Source organism: Macrobrachium nipponense, chromosome 12 (genome assembly GCF_015104395.2).
Source record: "Macrobrachium nipponense isolate FS-2020 chromosome 12, ASM1510439v2, whole genome shotgun sequence".
Taxonomy (NCBI): domain Eukaryota; kingdom Metazoa; phylum Arthropoda; class Malacostraca; order Decapoda; family Palaemonidae; genus Macrobrachium; species Macrobrachium nipponense.
The window spans coordinates 87,001,336-87,026,647 of record NC_087205.1 but is presented as its reverse complement, the minus strand read 5'-3'; the positions used below and the strand labels follow the sequence as shown (position 1 = coordinate 87,026,647).

The 25,312-nt window shown below is 38.8% G+C and overlaps 1 protein-coding gene across 5 annotated transcripts in view; it reads right to left on the bottom strand.

The window, feature by feature from the left end:
- Positions 1-4,790: 4,790 nt before the first annotated feature.
- The window catches only part of LOC135224638 (optomotor-blind protein-like), a 227,938-nt gene continuing 207,416 nt past the window's right edge, over positions 4,791-25,312 (bottom strand). For 4 of the 5 annotated variants that reach the window (XM_064263848.1, XM_064263847.1, XM_064263851.1 and 1 more), the window contains 2 exons: positions 13,069-13,271; positions 4,791-10,424 (listed from right to left, as the gene is read on the bottom strand). In XM_064263848.1, coding sequence (XP_064119918.1) covers positions 9,478-10,424; positions 13,069-13,271 — 1,150 coding nt within the window. In that variant the 3' untranslated portion in view covers positions 4,791-9,477. The remainder of the gene's footprint in view (positions 10,425-13,068; positions 13,272-25,312) is intronic. The other variant, XM_064263850.1, reaches the window with a different exon arrangement.

The window sequence follows — 25,312 nt, the reverse complement described above, 5'->3', positions numbered from 1 at the left end:
GGAAATCATGGGTTTTTTCAACTAAAATACCTTTACATAGGAAATCATGGGTTTTTTCAACTAAAATACGTTAACATAGGAAATCAGTTTTTAAATTAATATACCTGGGAAAAAACTAAAATACCTAGGAGAAAAACTAAAATACCAACTAAAATACCAAGGAAAAACTAAAATGTGTAGGAATAACTAAAATACCTATGAAAAAACTAAAATACCGAGGGGGAAAACTAAAATACCTAGGGGGAGAAACTAAAATACAGAGGGGGAAAACTAAAATACCTAGGGAAAAAATATAATAAGTAGGGGAAAACACTAAAATAACTAGGGAAACAACTAAAATACCTAGGGGGAAAACGAAAATACCCAGGAAAAAAACTAAAATACCTAGGTAAAAAACTGAAATAACTAGGAAGAAAGCTAACATACCTTGGGGAAAAACTAAATACCCAGGGAAACAAACTAAAATACCTAGGGGGAACTAAAATACCTAGGGAAAAAACTAAAACACCTAGGGAAAATATTTTCTGAGATTGAGCCTAATTTTGTTCTCGGCTGATTACGAGCCAAGCTTCACGCATCAACGGCCATTATTCGTCATTCCTCGAAATAAATGCATCGGATGACCATTGTGTGGGGCTCTGGGAGCTTTCACAGCTGCTGCCGCGGTCGAGTCTTCAAAAGGACAAGTTTCCCTGAATTAAAATAAAGATCCCGAGGGAAAAGTGGGAGAGAATTGAAATCTTAATTCTCTCGTCGAATGAAGGACCTCTCTCAATGGCAAGGGCTTTCTTCAATGCGTTGGACGCATTTTCAGTTGTGTGTGTGTGTGTGTGTGTGTGTATGTATGTGTATAGATATATATATAATATATTATATAATATATATATATATTATAATATAATAAAATATATATATAAATAAAATTCATAATTATATATATAATAACTAATAATATATAATTTAACATATATATATATATTATATATATATATGATATGATATGATATTGGATATATATATATATATATATATATATATAATATACACATTTATATATATTTATATATATATAATATACATATATATACATATTATATATATATATATAATTATATATATATATATATATATATATATATATATATATATAAAAACGTTATCCCTTGTCGGAAGCGATACCGTGTACATGGTCATATCTCATAAGCCCTTATTAATAGTAGTGCACCTGTATTGAAACTTTATATTCTGTTCAGGTTTATCGAAACAGACACTTACCGTAAACTAAATAGAAGTATGGGTAAAGACTTTTGAAATCTGAAAGTTCTCGTTGCCGTACCTTAACAGTTCAGTAACGTTGGATGGTCACGAGCAAAACATTTTGAACCAGAAGCAACGAGCGTGAGGATAGTACTAGTATTCCTGGGTCACGCTTAAACGGCAGCGTAATTTCTAACTTGATTATGTTAATTTACTTTAAAAACAGATTTCATATAAAGTTACGAGCGGTGAGGTTAGAATATTCGAACTGCAAAAGGAATTGATTTGACAGAAATTCTAACCGATAGCTCTCAGTCATCATCTGGGACTCACAAGGGCCAGTCACTATTTCCTTCCAGCCAGATGACGTAAATTTGAACTGAACTGACAAATAGTTGTGGGGGAAAAACGTAGAACTATTTCACGTGACGTTTTAATGCGGATATAATTTACTCAATTTTTTTCTAGTTCCGAAACTTTTAAAACATAGGTACACACACACAGACACAGACACACAGACACACACACACCATATATATAATATATATATAGTATATATATATATATATATATATATATAATAAGTATACATATATTCATATACAATTTATATATTATATATACTACATAAAGTATTATACAATTATTATATACATATAAATACAAATACATATATTATAGTATATACATATATATATATATTATATATATATTACATATATATGTATATACATATATATAAATATATAATATAAATATATATATATATATATATTATATTATATAATTAATATTATATATAACTAAATTATATGTTATATACATAGATATAAACAATTATTTATTATATATACAATGATATACATGGTAATTATGGCAATGCATACTATATATATATATTATTAATATGTATTGTATGGTATGTATTCCTATACCTATATATATCATATATATATGTAAATGGGTATAGGAGAATATATATATATATATATATATAGTATATGCGTTATGTATATATATTAATGATATAATTTAATATTATTTATATATAATCGTGACGTATGTATTAATATATATAATAATATTATATATATATTTTATAATTATATGATATATATATATATATATATATATATAGATATATATATATATGCGTATGTATATATATATATATTATATATATATATATATATATATATATAATGATATACTATGTAGTTCGGAACTAGAAAAAGACTGCGTAAATACGACAGCACTAAAACGTCATGAAAAATAGTTTAACGTTTTTTTCTCCAGAACTATTTGTCAATTCAGTTCAAATTTACGCCATCTCGCTGGGAGGAAATAGTGACTGTCTTTGTGAGTCCCAAATGGTGAATGAGAGCTATCGGTACACTTTCCATCAATCACAGTACTATCTTAAACCGGAGAAACAGCACTAATACAACTAATACAAGTCCGAATATTCTAACCTCACCGCTCGTAACTTTATAAAAAAAAATCTGTTTTTCATGTAACTTAACATCATCAAGTTAGAAGTTACGCCGCCATTTAAGCGTGACCCAGGAACATTAGTACTATCCTCATGCTCGTGTTACTTCTGGTGAAAGCAGTTTTGCTTGTGACCATCCAACGCTACTGAACTGATAAGGTACGGTAACGTACAAGTGTATACTACTGTTTACAAGGCCCTAAGAGACATGACTACGTATACGGTATCGCTTTCGACAAGGATAACCTATACAATGGTTCTCAACCGTATTTGGACCATGCACCCTTTCACCGTATGTCAGAATGTCCTCTTCCCATTCCCTTGCCCACCCCATCATCCCGCCCAACACACCCCCTTTCATAAATCGTCTGCCTCAAAAGGTGCGTTCCAAATAATATGCTTATAGTACTAAAAATCCTAGGTCACAATTCCCCCACCCCCAAAATCCTCTGAAATTTCCCCCTAAGGGAGAATTCCCCCTTGGTTGAGAACCAGTGGCCTAAACGGAAGACGAGTTATGGGTTAACGCATTTAATACCTTTGAAAAGTAATGATACTATGGCTTCTGTAAGGTGCGTTCTATCAGCGAATGGGAGACTAGTATATAAAATGATTTGGTACTGTTAAGAAGAATTTGCTAAAACTTCGCGAAAACTACCAAATTTGTTTGTCTGCAAGTCATATAAAACAACCCTTCCATTCAATGAATGCTGTACACGAATACTGTACTCACCAGTCTTCGAGGGAATAGCACACAGCTTGCTGTCACCCGATATGGTAAAGGGGTTCTCCAATAACGTATACCGGCTAAATCGCAGATTTTACGTTAACAAAATTAAAATTATTCTCTATAAAATCACTCGTTGTACGCACTATCAGAGAGAGAAAACATTGTTATGCACCCGAAGAATTCCCGCGAGTGTTTGGTCCTCCTCATAACCTAACTTCTAGAGCTAAGTAGACTAACGTCAGCACCAGAACTACTCCACTATTACAGTAGTAGTTGCTTTGAGAAATCTCATTCTCTCACTCTCAAATGATAGTACTACAGCAACTTACCTTCATTTGTTGTAGACATTTTCACGATACGACACTCATCATTAATCGTCTTCAGTTTGCAAGAGAGAGAGAGAGAGAGAGAGAGAGAGAGAGAGAGAGAGAGAGAGAGAGAGAGAGTGGTGGTCGGAAGCCAGGATGGCTAACTACTGAACCGGTGAAGCGTAGTTATGGTTAACAGCCAGTTCGTGATTTAGATGTAGTATACTGGCATGACTAAAACCTTAATATTCTCTTGTACTTTTCGATAAATGGAGAAGCATAAGGTTCAACATTCAAACGTTTTCGTTCACTTGTCAAGGAAATGCAGATAAACGTATTGATAATGGGTATAGCCACGTTGTTTGATTTCTTACAAAAATGCCATGACAACCACCGATTGTACAACACTTACCTTTGCATTGAAGTTTCACCAACTTATTTTAATTGCATATATTTCACGTTCCTTATTCATTCCCCATGACATCAAACCCACCTGCTATCGAGTATATTTTTGTATAAAAAAAAGACTTAACTATTCTGAGTTTTTAAAAGTGCAGTCTCAAACTGACCACACCTATGACTATAGGAAGCTTCCTTGAGAGACTGCGAGTGAATGGTGGCATTCCTTCAAGTTACCTTATGTAACAGTCACCTGGTCAATCTCTCGAACATTTTGAGAAGCACTTTACTACAGAAGAAGCACCTTACTTTTAAAGCAGCAACAACCTTCTTTAGTTCATCACCGTCGGTTGGATATAGATTAAGCCAGCCTTGTGCCGGCACGGGCTCTTGCTTTTCAGCAGCACCGCCTCCCAGCTAAATTTCTATGTTTTTCACTTAATTTCAATTGACTTTCATTCATTGAAATATCATGGATCTGTTCGATCCTGGTTTATTTTGATTCTTTAAATAAGTTTAATATACAGTGTACTCATTGACACGTGTGTGTTCATATAGCCTACACAATTGTAAAGTATATTTTCAAGGACAATAAAAACCGAGATTTCTTCAAAAAGAGTATATTTTCATACAATACAGACATGACCAGAACATAATTATTATGTACATCAGAAATAACCAAATAAATACACGTAACTATCAATTAATATTATCAATATTCTATTCTCTCGGAGATTCTTTATCCACCGACGTTTCAACGGAACGAATGACACATCTCACCCCCGTCTCCGGCACGAAAAAGGGAAGGAGGAATGGGAGGGAAACAAGGAAGGAAGGAAGGAAAAACAATAAACTATAGAAGGACCATTCCCAGAAGAAAGAAAATCAAATTTGGTAAAATCAAATCAGAATTGGCTTGAAGAGACGGACAGATAGAGAGAGAGAGAGAGAGAGAGAGAGAAGAGAGAGAGAGAGAGAGAGAGAGCCCTCCCCCACTTTTTTTTTTACAAGTGTTAATAATTGTAATATCAAGAAGCCGAGAAATACCAATAGTCATTCAAGCAGTAACAATAAAAACAACAGTAATATAATAATGTTACAGACAACAACAAAAAATAAAATGATAATATAACTCATTAAAACAAAGTGTATAAAACTCCTCCTGTTAGGTCTCGCTGGGAGAAAATCAAAGGAAATTTTCTAACCGATTATTCAACTAAAAGCTACGACAGACTTCTTAGTTAAAATTGAAAATAAGAAAAAAGAAAAAAAAAAAAACGACCGCTGCACATCGTTTTATGAGCATTTTAGTAAATATATATTCTTTATTTTCGCCAGCCAGATCCGAAGGGGGAGATGCGCCCCCCATAACACACAAAATATACTGTGCATAATCATCCACTGAGAAACACGGGACATCATGGCCAGGTGATGATTTGTTATTTTCTTTTTTTTTTCTCTCTTTTTAAATGAAGTGATAAATGTGAATTTACATGTCATGAGATGAATCGATGAGCAAGAAAGGAGAACGGGTTTGTTGGTTGATGACCTAGGGTAAGGAGAGGGGGAGGGGGAGGGAATGGGGAATGGTGTAGGGGTAAGGGGTAGGGGGTGGAAGAAATGCTTACAATGTCTGTTGCTACAGTAAAAGTGATTCATATGGGGGGGTTGGTACTCCTACCACTAAACAATTATCAAAAATTTGCTTTCATGTGCGTTTTGCTTGTTTGTGTCGGTGTGTGGGTGCAAGTTTGCGTGTTTACCTGGGAGGAAGCATTTGCGGTAGATGTAAACAAACAAATTATGATATACACGGAAGTATTAATAATTGTAATAATAATATCATCATAATAATAATAATCTTAACAAAGCACGTGGCCCTCAGCCACACTAGACCAACCGAAACCTTGATCATGTCCACATACAGCACAGAAAAGAGAATGTAAAGGTTTTTAAATGAAATCTTGATTACCAGTTGTTCAAACTCAAAATTCTCTTTCAGAACCTAAAAACACCTGGTCATCCAAAAGTAATACACTTTTATACCAAAACAAAAATCATGAACACTGAATTGAAGCCAACTTCGTACTAATCATAATTTTATGAAATCACACGTGACAAGCTAATTCCAATAACACGAAAATAAGGAAGGAATACAGCTAATTCCAATAATACGAAAATAAGAAAGGAATAATGTTTTTGGATATAGGAACTGGACAAAAATAGTTCCAAAAGGGGAGTGAAAAAACCTTAGACATTCTAGCTATTGCCGGTCATGTGAGCTCTAAGAAAGTAAATTTACCTCGGTAGCATCAAAGTGGCCTTTTCAGCCCCTTGTAGTGAATAGTAAAATATTATGAAAATACAAAACAAATGAAGTAATAAGGTAGCATGGAGACATGACAGATGCCCTGTGCAAAATGGTTATGTCTTTCTCCTGATGAAAAAAAATAAAAATACATTACTTAAACATATATCCATGAGTCACAAACCCTATGTATGCTGGACATAGGAAGGCGGATCATAATATGTGTGCAAGGGAAACAAAAGTTGGCGAGTCTCGAAATTATTGTGGGTGAAAAATAAATTATCGATCATGCAGTCATTATGTAAACGGAAGAAGATTGACAACTGGGAGAAAGTCTGTGCTAGACTATGTGGAGCCAAACGATATAGGAAGCCTAGTTATATAGAAACCTATACGCATCTCTTTGCATAGTGCATAAACATAAAAAAAAAATGTTCAACGAAAGAGACTTTAAAATGAGGGACTTATTTGACTACCGAAGCTCCGACGGATGTCTCTAGATTCAATTTGATTTAATTAACGTTAAGAGAGAGAGAGAGAGAGAGAGAGAGAGAGAGAGAGAGAGAGAGAGAGAGAGAGAGAGAGAGAGAGAGAGGTCTCCACGATCAAGTGATTATTATTATTATTATCATCATTATTATTACTATATAGTAATGCGAGGGTCTTGGTATGAGCAGCGCCATGGAATCGAGAGAAATGAAGAATGAAATAAATGAAAAAAAAAAATGTACAAAAAATGAAACGAGATTGAAATGAAAATATTACCAGCTTATCATATAAACAATATTACTGAGACCAATGGGCTGCAGTTTACATAAAAATGACTATTTAAATGATACACTTCATTCTGGGAAAAAGAAAAATATATATGAAAATCTTAAGTTACGCTGTTTGGTTCTGTTGTTCGAAACTCAGCCTACAGATACACTGGGCTAGATTTTAAAACGACATTTAATTAATACTCTTTATAATGATATAAAAAATGGCTTTCTTACGACAATCAATCATTTTTTTCCGGCTCCATTCCGACAAAAAGTGAACATTTCAAAAACAAAAAATGATGATAGATACACGATGTCCTATCTACCCATAGAAGAGCAATTAAACTATAAGATTCCACCTTCTCTAGTTCTTCGTTGAACATCGCAAGTAGAGACTTCATTCCTCAGAAGGTTTGGGCTTCTCAGTTGCTTTCTATCATTCCACGTTTGAATATCATCATCAACTATTGAAGGGTCAGAGTTAGGGGGTTCAATGAATGTTGTGATTTGTTTAAAGAAAACTTCCTCTTTGAATTTCTTACTTCCAAGGCTAAGCACTTTTTTTTTTATTTTACACATCCATAACTTATTTAGGATTATTTGGAACTTTATAACACACATAGTTAGAAAACAAATGATCTTTCTCAGTCTAATTCCACTGCGTTTCTTCCAACAGTTAATAATTGTAGGCATATTTTGTGTAATCATCACAAGTAGGATTCATGTATACATCTTTCTTGCTTGTTTAGATGATTTTCATCCTCTCCTTTCAAAAAAGTTTCAGTCGTAGGCATTTAAAATGAAAAGAAGAAGACACCCAGAGAAAACAAAGCACCATAATATTTCCATTACGCCGTCCACGAAGGGGGGCGCCAGTAGCCACCTAGCGGCTAGCTGGGAAACTACCATATAAGTAGTAGTAAGTAGAGTTCACTGGATCTCCATTTTTATTAGTTTATTATAATAGAAGTTCCTCCGTGTTGCCGCAACCTCCAACCACGTTAAAACACCTAAGGGAGTGGGGGGAGGGCGAGCGGCGATGGGCAATGAGGTATTGAGGCCAGCAAGAGTTTACATTAGTTAAGTTTACCTGTTTCCTAAGTCTATCGATCGTACACACCATATTTATTTTTCAGCTTCGCAAGTGAATATAATATACAATGGCGTCCAAACCGTGGTTCGTCATTTTACCTCGTCGGTTGTTCACAGTTAATCAAACCAACCAGGCTTAAACTGTGTAGTTGTCACTGTCCACCACGAAAATTTTCCACATTCGCAAAACTGACCTGAACACTTTCTTATAATAAAAATCTATGAAAATGTGTTTTATAAGACAACTTGCTTAGAAAAAATGTCGAACGCTGCCGTGGCTTTACACCTCACTTCTTTCTGGTGTCTATCCAATAAGACACTTCACATACTCTTGACACAATGTTTATTAGCATGTAGAGGCACGCCCTCTTTTCCATTTTTTTCTTTTCCTTTCCTCCCAACATCTGACAGACACATGCATGCACGCATCCTCATCTGCAAGATTCACCAAACGTCTCTCCATCATCCATCACACCCGAAACTGCCGCTGCTGCTGTCGTCGGTCTGCTTCTTTGGTATACGCTCTACTAACAAGTAGTTGTATGGGACTATATACATGTGCAATTTACAACACACTGCTGCCGACCTCAACGCAGCGGGAGGGGTTTCACGGGATCTTTTGTGCTCTTCGTGACGTTCCGTAAGTCTTGCTCTTACACTCTCATTTACACTGGTAAATTAGGATTGGGCGAAACACTATGAGAAGGAAATAAAATAACAGCCGCCCCTAGAGGATCAACATCAGCCAGGCCAGCCAACATTTTTTTTTTCTTCTGCTGAGGCCTTTGAAAATGGTCCTTACGCTCACGCACACACGCACGTAGGATTTCAATTCTCTATTTTATTTTTTTTTTTTTTTTTTTTAGGTTTTCTTGCTTTTTAAAAAGTTCTCAGGGGTTGTGACGACCCGGGATATCCTGGTGGATGCATCCCCTTACCTGGGACTGAGGTTTGTATCATCGGGGCAGAGACTGGATAGAAGGGGAAATGAAAGAGAAGGAAGAAGAGGAAGAAAGGACTCTCGGGGGTTAGAGGGGACTGGAGGAACAAACGGAGCCACCACTGAGGGCGTGGACGGCCACCAGGTGGGTGTGGAGGTGAGCAGAAGTGACCCTGGGCGGGGCCCGCCCTCACTTGTCAGCTAATTTAAGGGGATCAGGTAAATCCGGACGTCGATCGAGTCCGTTCACCATCTTTTCGATCGACTTGAGTTCGGACGCGACAGAGGCGGCGTGAGCGGACCGACGGACGCCTTCTTCCAGCCGTGATCCCGCCTTTGGGCTCACTGCCTGGAATGCTGAAGAACCTCCCAAGGGAGCTTCCCCTAGTAAGGAGGACGACAGTGTGGGCGTGAGACAGGATGACGACAGTGACGATGAGAGAGAGGAGGATAACATGGAGGAGAGAGAGGCGGCTGTTGATGACGGGAGGTAAGGGGTGAATCGAGGCGGCTTTAGACGATCTGGTAATAACGGCGAAGGGGCAGCTGGCGATGAACTGGTGGGCGGGCCGGCGCTCAGGGAACTGCTGCCCGTGCTCGTCCCTCCCCCTGACGACACTGCAAGACCTGCCAGTCCCTGGTAGTTGTGAGACCCCAGAAGATGATGGCCTGCACCAGCTAGCAGGTTATGGGCTAACAGTAGGTTGTGGGCTACGGGCAAGGACGTAGGAGGGGAGAGGGGCGACGACCCATGATGTGGGGCACCAGAGCCTGCTCCTAGTAAGGGTAGCTGCAGGTTGTGTGGGTTGAGCCCGGCAGGGGTAGAACCGGGTAGCATCAACCCATGAAGACCCGCTAAGCTCTGGGCTGCACCTGGATACAGGCCGTGAGGATACAAGTACGGGAGGAGGTGAGGCGGCTGGAATGGAGGTCCGACGCTGATGTTGGGCGAAGGGTCTGCTCCTCCGGAACTCGAAGGCTCGTCCTTCTCGGAAGCCACCTTCTTCAGGGCTGCCAGTGTCCCTGCGTCGTCCATGTCGGAGTCGAGGTCGCTCTTGCGTTTCACGGAATCGCGTCCTGAATCATCTGCTGCGTTGTTATTCGTCTCCTCTCCAGACACGTCACTGTCCATCAACTCTGTTGGAAAATAACAAAAGTATCAGTATTAGTTAGTCCTCTTGACAAAACAGATATATACGTATATATATATAATATATATATATATATAATATATATATATATATATATATATATAGCAATTAACAAAGCAAATTATGATAAAAATATTATCTGAATCCAGTGGCGAAATATTAAAAAATCCTAAAAAAGAAAATCATATTTATTCTCCCTTGAAGAAGAATTCACTTCTAAAATATACACGGAATAAACAGGTACGACATTTCCTAGAATAACCATTTTATGTCGAACTTTACATTTTCATGATGGAGTGGAAACAGTAAACTAAGACCGGCGGAGAGAGAGAGAGAGAGAGAGAGAGAGAGAGAGAGAGAGAGAGACGAACTTGCAAACGAAAGCCCTAAAGAGACACCAAATTGAGAAGGAAGCGTCACAAAAGCAAACGGAATGCAGATCAATAAAAAAAATGAGGATTAAAAAAAAATACAGCAGCACTTCACTCTTAACTTATAGTCCACAAACGAATAGCTAGAGAGAGAGAGAGAGAGAGAGAGAGAGAGAGAGAGAGAGAGAGACGAGAGAGAGAGAGAGAGAGAGAGAGAGAGTTAAATGAAACGAGCGCACCCAGCATAAGCTCTCTTGGTAAAAGCGTCCTCCAAAAGATTGGAAATTAAATTCTCTAATTTTTCCTTTTCTTTTTCATCTCCCTCAATTGGAAATTAAATTTCAGATATTTTTTCTGTCCACTTTTTCAGCCAGAATAAAAAGAACTCCCCATTCTGTGACACAAGTGATGAAATATAAAGACGATCACTTTTAGACAGCGACGCACATACGAAAGTGAAATTTCACTTTGAAAAAGGGCGCACAGTCGATGCCATTTTTATAGATATTGTAACGTCGCTGAGCTGGGTTTACCGTAACACTCTGTAACATGTAGGGCACGTTGAAAAGCCAATTAATTCATTTTCACGCTAACTAACATGAGCTAACCATTACTTACGACAGGAAAAACAAAGTCGTTGTTTTGATCAAAGTTTTCTCATCAAAAAGAATTAATTTCTATACAGATAGCCAGGCCGGAACTGATATGACGATAACGACGTGTTTTTTCAGAGTTACACGAGATAACATCTCATTCAATAGCCGCACTGATTGCTGTCCAAACAATGATATACCCATAAACAAACGGCTCTCACAGCTCAGGGGGAACACGACGCACCCAATACATACCGAATTGCTTCTCTCAAGCAATTTTTCTATTCACCTGAGCTGATGAGAAACGGAAAGCTATCCTCTAATCTTACAGAAAAGACAACGCTCGATGTCCTAACAGCAACTAATTCATCCCATTGGAATGCATTTTAAACCACAGTTCTGCGCGACCTCGTCGAACCGAATGCTGGTGACCGACAACCAACCAGGCCCCTTCAGGAACGGGGAGATGAGAGAGAGAGAGAGAGAGAGAGAGGCAAGGAGTTACGAATGGGGTTGTAAAAAGGTTGGATGAGTAGTAGCAGGAGGAAGAGGCGGAGGTGGGGGAGTGGGAAGTGTAGGCGGATGGGAAACACAGCGGGGGTACCTGGGGGGCGAAGGGGCATTCATAGGGAGGGGTCAGGGAGGGAGAGTCCAAAGGAAGGAGGGGGGATACGTGTGTTTGTTAGAAAGGAGGGGGAGGGGTTGGAGGAAATGGAGGAGTAGAGGTAGGAAAAGGGGGAAGGGGGTAGGAGGAAGAAAGGCGAAGGAGGAGGAGGAGGAGGAGGAGGAGGCGTAGGAGGACATTAAATGGTTGAAAAGCCTGCAGCTCAACAGGATCATATTACAGGGCCTTTCCTCTTTTCTCCTTTCTATGCGCTTACAATCACTGGAGAATCCTAACCTTGGATCGACTCCTCCACCAGCAGCTCAACGAGGATTCGTAATCTTTTAATTCATTGGAAATGTCCTGTGCGTTTTCGGTCGTGTGGCGAAATCCATACCAACGAGAAAATTCAATTAAAATAACTCATGTGGAGGAAATCCAACGCCATTCCATCGATATATATTTCTAAAAAAAAAAATCAGGACGCACACAAACAGGTTACGCTGCGGTGCAACGATCCAAATGCTGATGCATTTGTTGAGGTAAAGTACTTTTAGTTTCCTAAAGATAGTCAGGTGATGATCAATCAGACACTTCAGTCTGCCAGCAATGGACAGGAAAGAATGAGATGTAAAGAAAACGCATGACATAAAGCTATACGCACACGCACACACACGCGCGCGCACACACACGCACGCGCGCGACACACACACACACACACACACACACACACACACACATATATATATATATATATATATATATATAGTATATATATATATATATATATATCACAAAATAGCCAAACAGCTTCACTGTTCAATATTACGTTTGTAAACATATTACGGTTTATAGATTCCTGATTCTTTCATTTTAAAGAACCTGGACATATCGAAGCCTAATACGAGTAATATTACACAGTGGAGTTGTTTGGCTATTTTGTTATTAAGTATGTTTGCATACGTATGTGTGCGTTTGTATGTTTGTATGGAGAGAGAGAGAGAGAGAGAGAGAGAGAGAGAGAGAGAGAGAGAGAACAGAATCCTTCCATTAATTATTTACCATGGGCTGCATCGCTGTGAGAGTCGGTGGTCCCGACGACGTCAAGGCGTTCATCGTCGTCGTCGTCTTCGTCGTCCTTGTGGTTCTCGGAGTCCATCGGGGCGTTGTCCGGGAAGTTTCGGATGTTGGGCAGGGCGATCTGGTGGTCGATCTTCTGCTCCTCCGTGCCCCGCGTCATGACCACGTTCCTGCAAAAGGTAGAACTGCAGAATTTAGTCAAAAATCTGAAGAGGGGACTTTCCGAAATGGATGATATCGAAGCAGCGGCTGAGCAGCAGCCTACTGATGATGTGGAAACGGATGAGAATGTGAGCAGGCCTGTATGGATGGCTAGATGATGTGCCTTAACTAATATGGATGAGATGTAAAGCGAAACAGAGTAGATTCAGTCATAGAAAATCAATCAATTAATTGAACTCTGAAATGCAGTGAAATTTAACATTATTTGTAATTACAGAAATATATATATAAGATTCTTTATGTTCTATATTTATCAAAGAAATTATCAGAAATTTCCAGTAACCTTTTTAATTTGTGGTTTACGAGAATTCAATTCTATGCCTTTATACCATAAAGGTCGTATAGAACGCATCCCAAATCAAAACAAAATGTAGTTTAATACAATCTACGATACAATACAACAGATATATAACTGTAAATTTCCATTTGGACGAAACATAAACATTATTTTCAAATGTGAATTCTGGGTAATTAAAATCATACACACTATAAGACAGACAGATTTGAGGAGACCGAGTTAAATAAAGTAAAGGGAAAAAAATTAGACGAGAGACTGAGATAAAGAAATTTTTTAAAAATCCAAAAACAGCAGATGTTCTACTTCACCCTCAAGAGACAATAGAGCCAATGCACCTCAGAGTCGAAACTTGAGTGTAGCCACAAATTAAAAAAGAATTTTTCGTTTAGAACGTTCACTGCAGGACCAAAGTGCCCCATGTCCCTTCCCCTGCTAACTACTAACCCAAACCCCTCCCTTCCCCATCCCCTCCCACTCGGTTCCTCATCAGCATCCTTCATTTCACACCATCTCCCACTCGACAATCGCGCAGCATCGCCGCTTCCGGCTTGAAGCTCATCTCCACCCCGGGTCATTATCTTTATCCAGGTGTGAGTGCCGCGGCGCCGCCTTTGATCCCCAGGTATAAAAGAGGCCGGTAAAGAAGAGGCAGCAAAAGCAGCAGGTAAGGCTAACGCCGAAGAAAGGAACTGGCTAGGGCAAGACGAGCGCCCTAAGGACAAGCAGGAAGGAAAGTTCCCACAGCAGGAGCTTCCTGCTCTCTCGTAGTTTCTCCTTCAAAGGAGTCCTCCGCCCTCGCCCTGGTTCAAATCTCTGAGGGCATATCCGTGGTCTGACAACAATGCGTCTTACATACGAGGTGCGGGAAAACTATGCCGCCTAGCCACCTTGTCAACAATTCATTACTATGAAAGACACCGAAATGTACATTTTAACCCACGTGCATACGGTTTTATAGAAAATGACATATGCATAGAAATATTATGCTATAAGGGAATAAATGTATATTATGCTATAAGGGAATAAATGTATATTATGCTATGAGGGAATAATTCTTGGAACGCGACGAAAAGTAGAATCATTTCATAATAACAGTAAGACGGATTTAGAATTAAAATCCTCACAACAAACCCTGAAAGGTGGGGCTTTCTTGAACGGTTCCTGTCGACGCAACAATAAAGCTCGCCTCGTTGTACTTTGTCAACAGAACCATAAATCCGGAGGACACCTATAATTAATCTGAACAAATTAACGAAGTAAGCAACTATGACAATAAGCAGACGTCAACTGAGACAATAGAGATTAATACATACATAAATTTTTTTACTGAACACCCTTTTCCCTAAGAAGTGGTACCTTTAAAGGATGTTAATCTTTAGGCTTTCTTCAAGTCTTCTATGATTTTTCACCCGCGGTGCGACCAACCAGAACCGACTAATCACCAGGTACTTAATCCACTACTAAGGTCAACAGAGGAACTAGTAAAAAATGCGCCGAAGTTTCTTCGGTGCAATCGAGTTTTCTGTATAGAATTTAATGCTGTACGAAATCCTCAGCCGCGGTCCATGCAACTTTTGGCCACAATCCAGTGGTGGCCTGTCTGACGCACGATCCGAGTTAACTTCAACCTTTTTGTCTGTCCGTCCGCTCTCAAATCTTAAAAACTCCTGAGGATAGAGGGCTTCAATTTGGTATGTTAGATGATTGGAGGGTGGATGATCAACATACTACTTTGCAGCCTTTTAGCCTCAGTTGTTTTCAAGACGTGACAGAACACTAAAAGTTCATTTTTCCAAATACAAATACAAGTCGTCAGACATTGTTTACTGTATATAAGTCAAGCATAGCACAAGGATTCGGAAACTATAAAAAAGATCAAATGAAGGAGAGAACGATCTGAACTGCATGGGGCTCAACAACTGCATGCGCAATCCGGGTGCATTCAGAGAGAGAAAAATGACGCTCATTGTTATGGTGTTTCAGAATCGGTGCATTTACAGTAGCCTAGGGCCCAACTGCTACTTTTTACAGCTCGCACAAAAGGTATTTGCATAACGCAACCCCTCGTTCTTGCAACGCCTTCCCTCTCTCTCTCTCTCTCTCTCTCTCTCTCTCTCTCTCTCTCTCACAACCCCTTCCGATTCTTTCCAACCCCTGCCAAAGTCGACAGCTCTTCTTCTTGTTTTTCTTCTTCTTCTTCTGCCTCCTCGGGCCCCCTGTTGCAAAGCTTGCTCTTCTCTGAGTGAAATAATGAAGGCGTCTCATTTCTTATATTCATGTTGAAAGATTCTAAGATTACGAAATCGGTTCTAGAGTTTTTGCCCAACTGATTGCCATATCATGATGAGTACATCCATAGTACTGATTTATTGAAATAATTGTTTAATGGTACTAAAACAATTTTTTTTAAGTAGGTATGAAACAGTAAAACTGATCTCAATCTACTGAAACGAACGCAAATACTGAAACTTTACAGCGCTTGTAAAATAAAGATGAAAATCATCTCTTGGCTTTCAAATACAATTACAAAGTAAAGCTAGTATAGAAGGTAAGATCATTCCAGAAAAATAATAAAAAAATATTCAGGGAGAGCAATTTCCAACACACAAAGCCTGGCAGAAGCATACAAAGCAATCAATTATTTCTTGTTGCAGTGCGATAAGAGAGAGAGAGAGAGAGAGAGAGAGAGGAGAGAGAGAGAGAAGAGAGAGAGTTACAAGGATTAGGATGTCTCAAAGACTTGTTAGTCCATCCGAGGAGACATCGTGCGCTCACCTAGCTGTAGGAGCAGGTTTTACTGTGCATTCAGTGTCCTAATGATTTTGTCTAGCTTTCTTTTAAACTCTTCCACACTGTTGCTGTTTACAACTTCTGGTGGCAGTTTATTCCACATGTCGCATATCTTGAGAGAGAGAGGAGAGACGATGAGCAGATGAGACGATAATGAGAGAAGGAGGACGAAGAGGGGGGGGGGGATGAGACGTACACAAGATATCCACATATGGGTGCAAATACCCGATACCTTTGACCCGTAAGCCGGGTAATTATGCTAAAACACAAACGAAATTCCAAAAGCCTGGCGCCCAAGAATGTCAAACCACCTTCTTCCCTTTCTCGGTGCCGATTAAAAGACGCCGATGCAGAACACAGACAACAAGAGAGAGAGAGAGAGAGAGAGAGAGAGAGAGAGAGAGAGAGAGAGAGAAATCATAAAATCCGAACCTCAGTTCGAATGTCGGTAACTTCATCACAGCCGAGGCGTTTTGGCCCGGTCTAAAAACAAACAGATTTTTGCGCGTCGCTCGTCAGAAGGCCGACAAAGGAAGCATTTATCCACGCGAAAAGGAGAGAGAGAGAGAGAGAGAGAGAGAGAGAGAGAGAGAGAGAGAGAACAACCACGGCAACAACGTATGTGGATAAATAGAGACAGCGAAATGAGCGGGGAAGCGGGGACCGAGGCAAGAGGGTATTAAAAAGAAAGAAAAAGTCCTTCGCATGAGGAAATGTACCGCTTATTATAAATAATAATAATAATAATAATAATAATAATAATAATAATAATAATACTGTTTTTGAATAATGAACCAACACTCGCAGACTAAAATAGATCGGGTTAGAAAGATCTCTACGAAGAAAAAAAAATTAAATCACGATCGATTCACCATAAATGAAAAATAAGCATATTAAATTCACGTAAAAAATACTACATTAAACTCCGTGTTAACTCAATAGAGATAAAAACGGCTTCAATTCTCGATATTAATTCATACACCGACCTAAAAATAAATATGGCAGTAGTTCATGCTTCCAACTTATCTTGCGATCAATCAAGTACCCACTAACTTTACAAGACTTCCAATAATTTATGGAACTAAGGATTCTATACATCCACCTGACAAGATTTCACCTGGATTTTATGGCACCACTACCGCAACGGTCTTCATTTATGTCTTCAAAACATTTTTATTATGTCTTATGTCTATTCAAAGACGCCGTTGTGACCAGCTGCATAAAACTCGAGATTTTTTGTTTTTAGCTTATTACCATCCATCCTCCAAGTAGGTCTCTCTCTCTCTCTCTCTCTCTCTCTCTCTCTCTCTCTCTCTCTCTCTCTCTCTCGGGTAAAATCATTGAGTCATTCGAGACTCGTAAAACTATAAATCATGCAACGCATCGGTGAGCTGAAGTTCATTCAAGAGCTTTTTCCACCTTGCAGACACCTCAAGGTGATCGATGGTAACTTCGGAGAATCATAAACTCTGATGAAGTTCTTCGCGTTTAATTGTTCACCGAGAGAGAGAGAGAGAGAGAGAGAGAGAGAGAGAGAGAGAAGAGAGAAGCCGCGCCGCATTCAAGCAGTGCTTCAATTTGGGGTTTTTGAGCCGCACTCGAACTTCCTGCCAGAGAGAAAACACGTCTCATACGTGTCGCGGTATGGAAAGTGAGCATCGTTGGAAACCACTTCCGAGAGCAAAAAGCATCTGACGATAACACCCAAACGCGATGGCACATCCTGATTGGTTGATGGCAACACAGCGGATCGTCTCGCTTCAGTAATGATGCGAAAACTGCTCTGGGCTGAGGTTTTCTGGAAAAACAAAGGGGAGGGGGTGGGGTGGGGTGAGGAGCGGCTACAACTAGTCTTGGCGGCACTCTCCATCCTGATTACGTTTTTATTAACTTCTTCTGGTTATACGAAAAAAGCGAGATTAGTTTATTATTTCTCAACGTTTTAATGACGTCCGAAAACTTGAAGTTGGGTTTCTATCAGTCACTTATTTTGCCATCTTGAACAGTGATTCATTGCATTCCAAAATTTGACAAAAACTGGAACTGCACTAAATAATACAACGGATTACAAAAACTGATATATCCGTTACAAAAAATAACAGGAAAAGGCAGGTTCAGGTGGCTGAACCGACGCAAACGAGCCGGCAACACAAGTACACATCAGTGTCACATTAAATCCCGCCAACAGCGAGCGCGATAGATGATACAGAATTAGAGACATGAAATGAAGGTGTCATCCGACACGAAGCTGGCGACAAAAATCTCACTCGGGTTGTAAAATGAACCCAAAAACCCGAGGCAAATGACTGACATTGTGAACGCCGAATAACAGTTATAAAATCCTGAAAATCGGAAGCCATGCCAGCTGGATGGATCCGACCACGGTAAAATATGCGTACGCCATTTTGGCTTTGCTGATATATAATTTTGGCGACCAGTTTCCCAAACGCAAAGGGAAACTGGGCGGCAACGGCCAGCTTGTGGTGACCAAGACCTGGAGGCTTTTTCTCTGACTTGCTTTACTGGGTGGATTTCGTGTCCGACAGAAATATGCTGACAAATTTTTTCAAAGCATTGGCAAAATTGACAAAGTATTATTATCATCATTATTATTATATTATTTAGAAGATGAACCCTATTCATACGGAACAAGCCAAAAGATTATTATTATTATATTATCTAGAAGGTGAACCCTATTCATATTGAACAAGCCAAAAAATTATTATTAACATTATTATTATATTATTTAGAAAATGATTATTCATATTGGAGCCAAAGTTTATTATTAACATTATTATTATATTATTTAGAAAATGAAAACTATTCATATGGAACAAGCCAAAGTATTATTATTAACATTATTATTACATTATTTAGAAGATGAACCCTATTCATATGGAACAAGCCAAAGTATTATCATTAACATTATTATTATATTATTTAGAAGATGAACCCTATTCATGTGGAACAAGTCAAAATATTATTATTATATGACATTATTTTGAAGATGAACCCTATTCATATGGAACAAACCAAAATATTATTATTATATTACATTATTCAGAAGATGAACCCTATTCATATGGAACAAACCAAAATATTATTATTATATTACATTATTCAGAAGATGAACCATATTCATATGGAACAAGCCCAAATAGAAAAGTGGCATGAAATTTACCATAAGACGGACGAACAACAAAACCAACTAAAAGCAAAGGACAACGAATCATTGCACGAAGCCTAAAACGCAAAACCCGCTCGCTAGTTCCCTCTCACCACCCACCCACCCCCGAAAGACTAATCCTATAACAGGACGCCGACAGACAGCAACCCATCGTTGATCAGCGGATTTAGGAGGTTGTGGCGGCCTGGATTACCCTCCTGGATTACTCAGGTGAGTAGAGGATTACCACTTCCATCCCCTCGACCTCACAATGCAGCGACCACGTACTTACTGGCATTGTTTTGACAAGCTGAAAATTCCTCGCATTTGTACTTAAGTGAGCGAACGAAAGCATGGAAGGAGAAATATTATATGAGAATAAAGAGGAAAAGAGAGGATAGGGAGGAGAGGGGGGAGAGGGGGGAGGAGGGAATGGGGGAGGGGAGGTCGAAGCTGCTACTGTCAGTAATCGTTAAAAGGACTAAAGAACACTTGAGAGAGGATTAGTTTAAGAATGAACAAAATTATAAGCTGATACATGAATTGTTGAAAAAAATTACCGCCAGGCTATATTTAATTTAATGCACATTCATATGCAGTGAATTTAGAGCAAGTTTGCAACATCTGGTCTTGTAAAGAATGCATGTGCACCCGCATATATATATATATATATATATATATATATATTATATATATATCTATATATATATATATACACACACACACACATATATATATATATATTTTTACTATATATATATATATATATATATATATATATATATATATAGAGAGAGAGAGAGAGAGAGAGAGAGAGAGAGCACTACTAACCCACAAACAATACAGAATGGAGAAAAATGAAAAGAAAAAAATATTCCTCGCCGACGCGACAGCTTATATGATCATTAATACCGCTTGACGGGAGATATAGTGAAGGGTATTAAATTGCCCTTAAAATTTGAAACATGATAGAATGGCAGCACAAAGCCAATTTTCCACCCAAAGAGATTCAGAAACTATTACCCTTTTCACCGAGGGGAGTTGGCCTGAGAGAGAGAGAGAGAGAGAGAGAGAGAGAGAGAGAGAGAGAGATAAATTTCTGCCCTTCTAAGTATAAAGGCTTTTGCAACGATATGAGAACTTATCAGAAAATCGTTGGAGCCTTTAAATATGATCTCAGCTCTGAAGTAAAAAAAAAAAATTAAAAATTAATAATAAAAAAAAAAGTACTTAAAATCTACTGATAGCAGAAGTATTTTATTTTATTAACAACGTCGTCTAGAGAATATGGCTGACTAACTGACCAAACTCAGCGTCTCACACAGCGCGCGCGGAAGCCTATATAGCAGGGGAATAATGCGTTCTGTGACTCGATCCCACAAAGCCGGCGGGAGGGTTACCGGCATTGTGACAGGCCGGAGGAAAAGGGGTAACAGTAACAACTTTGTAACAACCCGTCACAGGCGACCAAGTGGCATTGTCCCGGAACTCAGTCCTCCTCTCAACGGGTAAGTTCCATTGTCGGTTATATTACCGTGTTTGGACGTGTGCGGTTGGAGGCCGAAACTCCCATCTCAGCGGGGCGTCGGCGGAGACAGACGCAGACATATTCATGCATGCATATCATTAGGGCACCCACGGAGTCACTGAGGAACATCCGAAGAATGGCTTCACCACAGTGGGGTGACTATTACCTCGTCCACGTCTTCCCGTTTTCAATTCTGAGCCGGTGCACATTTTGACAGAGAACTGTTGATCAAGCACGAATACCTACTTCGTTTTTGCTCTCAATCACGACCCACAACACCCTACTAACAACCAAATTGCTTACTCACTATTTGGGGCAGCAAAGCACACTTAAGCTTCAAGGAATTGCTCCAACGCTATTCCTTTCTCGCCCGGAGATCGAATTGGGGTTCCTCAATTGAGTAACGGGTGCCACGACTATACGCTACGAGATCCGTTAGCAGACAGACATCTAACGACCAAACAACCCATTCGACAAATGCACACACACACACATATATGTATATATATACATATATACACATACATACATACCTACATACATATATATATATATATTATATATATATCTATATATATATATATATATATATATATAATGAGCTAAGGCATTAACTGAATCAAGACACGTAAATAAAACAATTTAACAGTGTAAATGAAACACAAGTCGATGGCAATGCAATAAATGATGGAAAACAAAATAACTTCGACGCCTCTCTCTCTCTCTCTCTCTCTCTCTCTCTCTCTTTGATGAGAGACAATTTTGTTGGCCCCATGACATTGTATTTCACACAGAGGGGAATCCCCTTACCAGCCTATCAAAGCTGACAGAAAATTACCTTCATGTGAGAGATATTACCGGCCAGGGGAAGACTCGGGGGTAGGGGGGGTCGGCCGGGAGAGGAGAGCAAGAAACGGGAAGAAAAGTGAGCAAACGAGAGAGAGAGAGAGAGTTATTCGAATTAGTTGAACTATCAAAATATCATGCATATTGACCATTTCTGTGGAAATTGGTACTAAGTACTTATTTCTGATGCTTAGGCTTCCATTAAAAAAATAAATATATAAATAAAAATAAAAATAAAAAAGGTCGTTATAACTTCTATTAATTGTTACAATTTCCTAACTTTCAATGTCACCTGTGTGGAACAGAATATAACCAGGTACACGACTGAGTGAGAGATATAAATTCAGCAGATGAAAATAATATGTACTATCACTTTTTGTTTTTTGGAATATCCAAGGTCACTGATCTTCATATATTAATTATTTTACGAATAACCAGTTTAAATAATAAATGACAAATTTACAAGTTAATTATTCATTAATTCATTCTGATATGAATGTGATTACTAACGTCTAAGCCTTACTCATATTTGCGGCTCTCACTAAAGAGCGAATGCTGTCAATAAGATTAGAATGCACATAATTTCGATTTGATAATCAATGATAATCTGGACTGAAATGCAAACTCTAGTTTAAAACACATTTAATGAAACAAACAATTAGCATAAAAAACTTCAGTATGTCTGTTATAAAATGCTACAACAAATTGAAGTCGATTCAAGTCTATAAGATAAAAAAAAAACACAGGCTATCAAAACTTTAAGCGGTGTCTTATCTTAGTTTTACCAGACCACTGAGCTGATTAACAGCTTTCCTAGGGCTGGCCCGAAGGATTAGATATTTCTACGTGGGTAGGAACCAATTAGTCACCTAGCAACGGGACCTACAGTTTGTTGTGGGATCCGAACCACATTATATCGAGAAACGATTTCTATCACCAGAAATAAATTCCACTGATTCCCCGTTGCCCGAGCAGAGAATCGAACTTAGGACCACTGGATTGGTAGCCGAGCGCGAAAACCCCTCGTCCAACGACGAACTCATCGAAAAATTTTAAGCAAATCTTTCGCCTTGAGAACAACGAGTCGAGCCGTTATGAGAAGGATGCGCAGCTCTCGTTAGAAAAAGATAAGAGGCAATTATCCCTGGTTCGAGAAATCGTCCCTCTTTAATGTCGATAAATACTGATTCTGGAAGCCATCCGCGCTCTGGCAAGCAATAGTCATCCTTGTGGCAGAAAATAAAGATTCTATTTGAGGAAAGTGTGGATCTTAGCTTGTTGCCCATAATAAAAAACTGGATTGTGCCCTATCATTATCTACAAAGAGCGTTTGAAGGCGAATAAAGCAGGAGAGACCTTTTAAATGGCTGCAAGGAAAACTCGTCCTTAGATGACCCTCCTGGGGAGATCAAAATCACATGACGTCAAAAGATCTTAGTTTCTTTTTCATTTTCTTTCTTTCGTTCTTCTTCATAATGCGGTAAAAGGTTTCAACACTTATCTAAAACTTAATTCCCAGGGATAGCGTGTGGCCAAGCTAAAAATCACTCTAATGATAAGAATAAATAAAGACTACAGGCCGAAATAAAAAAGGAAACACAAAAAAACAATTGCCCGCGTTCAAAAAACGCCCTAGCAATACCTAACCAGAAGGTCCATTATCTTCGGACCATCCAAAAGAACAAACTCGACGTGTGATTATGGTCCTTAACACCAGGCACCAAGAGGTCGACCTCGGGAGAGCGGGTCCTCGAGAGTAAGCATTACGATGTTGGTTTAATCCACAAAGGGGTAACAGCTACTTCCATATACCATCTAATGGTAATCCTTTAATTTTCATAGCCACCGCCTCGCCACAATGCCCTTTCAAAGGAACCTCCAGAAACTCACGAATCTCTCTCTCTCTCTCTCTCTCTCTCTCTCTCTCTCTCCTCTCTCTCGCCTGGCCCTAAGTGAACACAATCAACATAACATTCAAGGGGAGATTTACTCTAAGCCTAAAATTCTTGAAAGAGAAAAAAAAGTGTGAAAAAGGGACCAGTTGATTTCAAGAGCCTTTCGAAGGTCACTCGGTAGGATTACAGTCTGGAATTACAATGGCTAATCATCGTCACTACATGAGTAATTCACACTGCGATGGAAGAATAATTTAGTTTTACTTGCGGTTTCCTACTAACGCAGATGTTCGGTTTGTTAAGGGAAGATTTTCAAAATGAATTGTGTATAATCTGAGAAAAAGTTTTAAAACGAATATGACCCTTAAAATCTATCAATGATACACATTTTTCAGAATTTATAATCCTCCTAAAATTATTAAATAGTCTGGATACCAATGGACTAAGCTATTACAAATTCGAGTAATTTTTTTAAAAATCCTTATTTATGCCACATGAATGCACTGGATCTTAAAATAATTCAGAATGTATACAAACTGCTACCAGAAAAACAAATAGGGGACAACTACAAAAATAAAGTTGAAAACTGTTCATATCATGAAGCCTTATTTGCCACTGATATCAAATTCGTTGGGAAAAGGCAAATAGGTTAAGGATTGCTTGGCAAGCTGCTATAGAATAAGTTGCCCACATGAGCAAAGGAAGAAGACGAAGCTGAAATCAACAATTTCAATTTCAGTATACGGAAAGAAAGAAACAAGAGGTAACATATATATATATATATATATATATATATATATATATATATATATATATATATATATATACATACACAGGCAACAGTACTGCCACTACCGGCAGTAATAATGCAATTTGTCAAACTATAATCAAACAGTAAAAACCAAAACTCGGGAAAATAATAAGCGTCTACTTAAGGTGATCCTTAACAAATACGAACGCCAAGAGCGACGCTTCCCCCTGACCCCACCCCACCCGGCCCCTTTGATATAATAAAAGGGAAGGAGAGCGATCTATCTGTCAAGAAAAAGATCTTGCAGGGGGAGGAAAAACACCCCCCTTTTTGGAAATAAGCTTTTTAAAATGATCCAATAAGTGTATGCATCACCTCCCAGGTCTTTGTGTATCTCCGACGCTTTTTGGGAGAAATTTACATAAAAAATGGCATACTTACGCCTCGACACTTTTCAATTACAGCCCTGCCGCTTTTCACACTTCTTAGGCGGACACAAAGCGAAAAATGTATGCCTGGGGCGCCTTCAGCAGAGAGAGAGAGAGAGAGAGAGAGAGAGAGAGAGAAGAGAGGAGACGAGAAAGAGAGTGAATGCTAGAGGAGAGAGGAACGACACAGAGAGAGAGAGAGAGAGAGACGAGAGAGAGAGAGAGTAGAAGATTTTTTTTATGAGAGAGAGAGAGAGAGAGACGCCTTAAGGAACGTGCCGTCTAGCGCTTAACAGTACCGG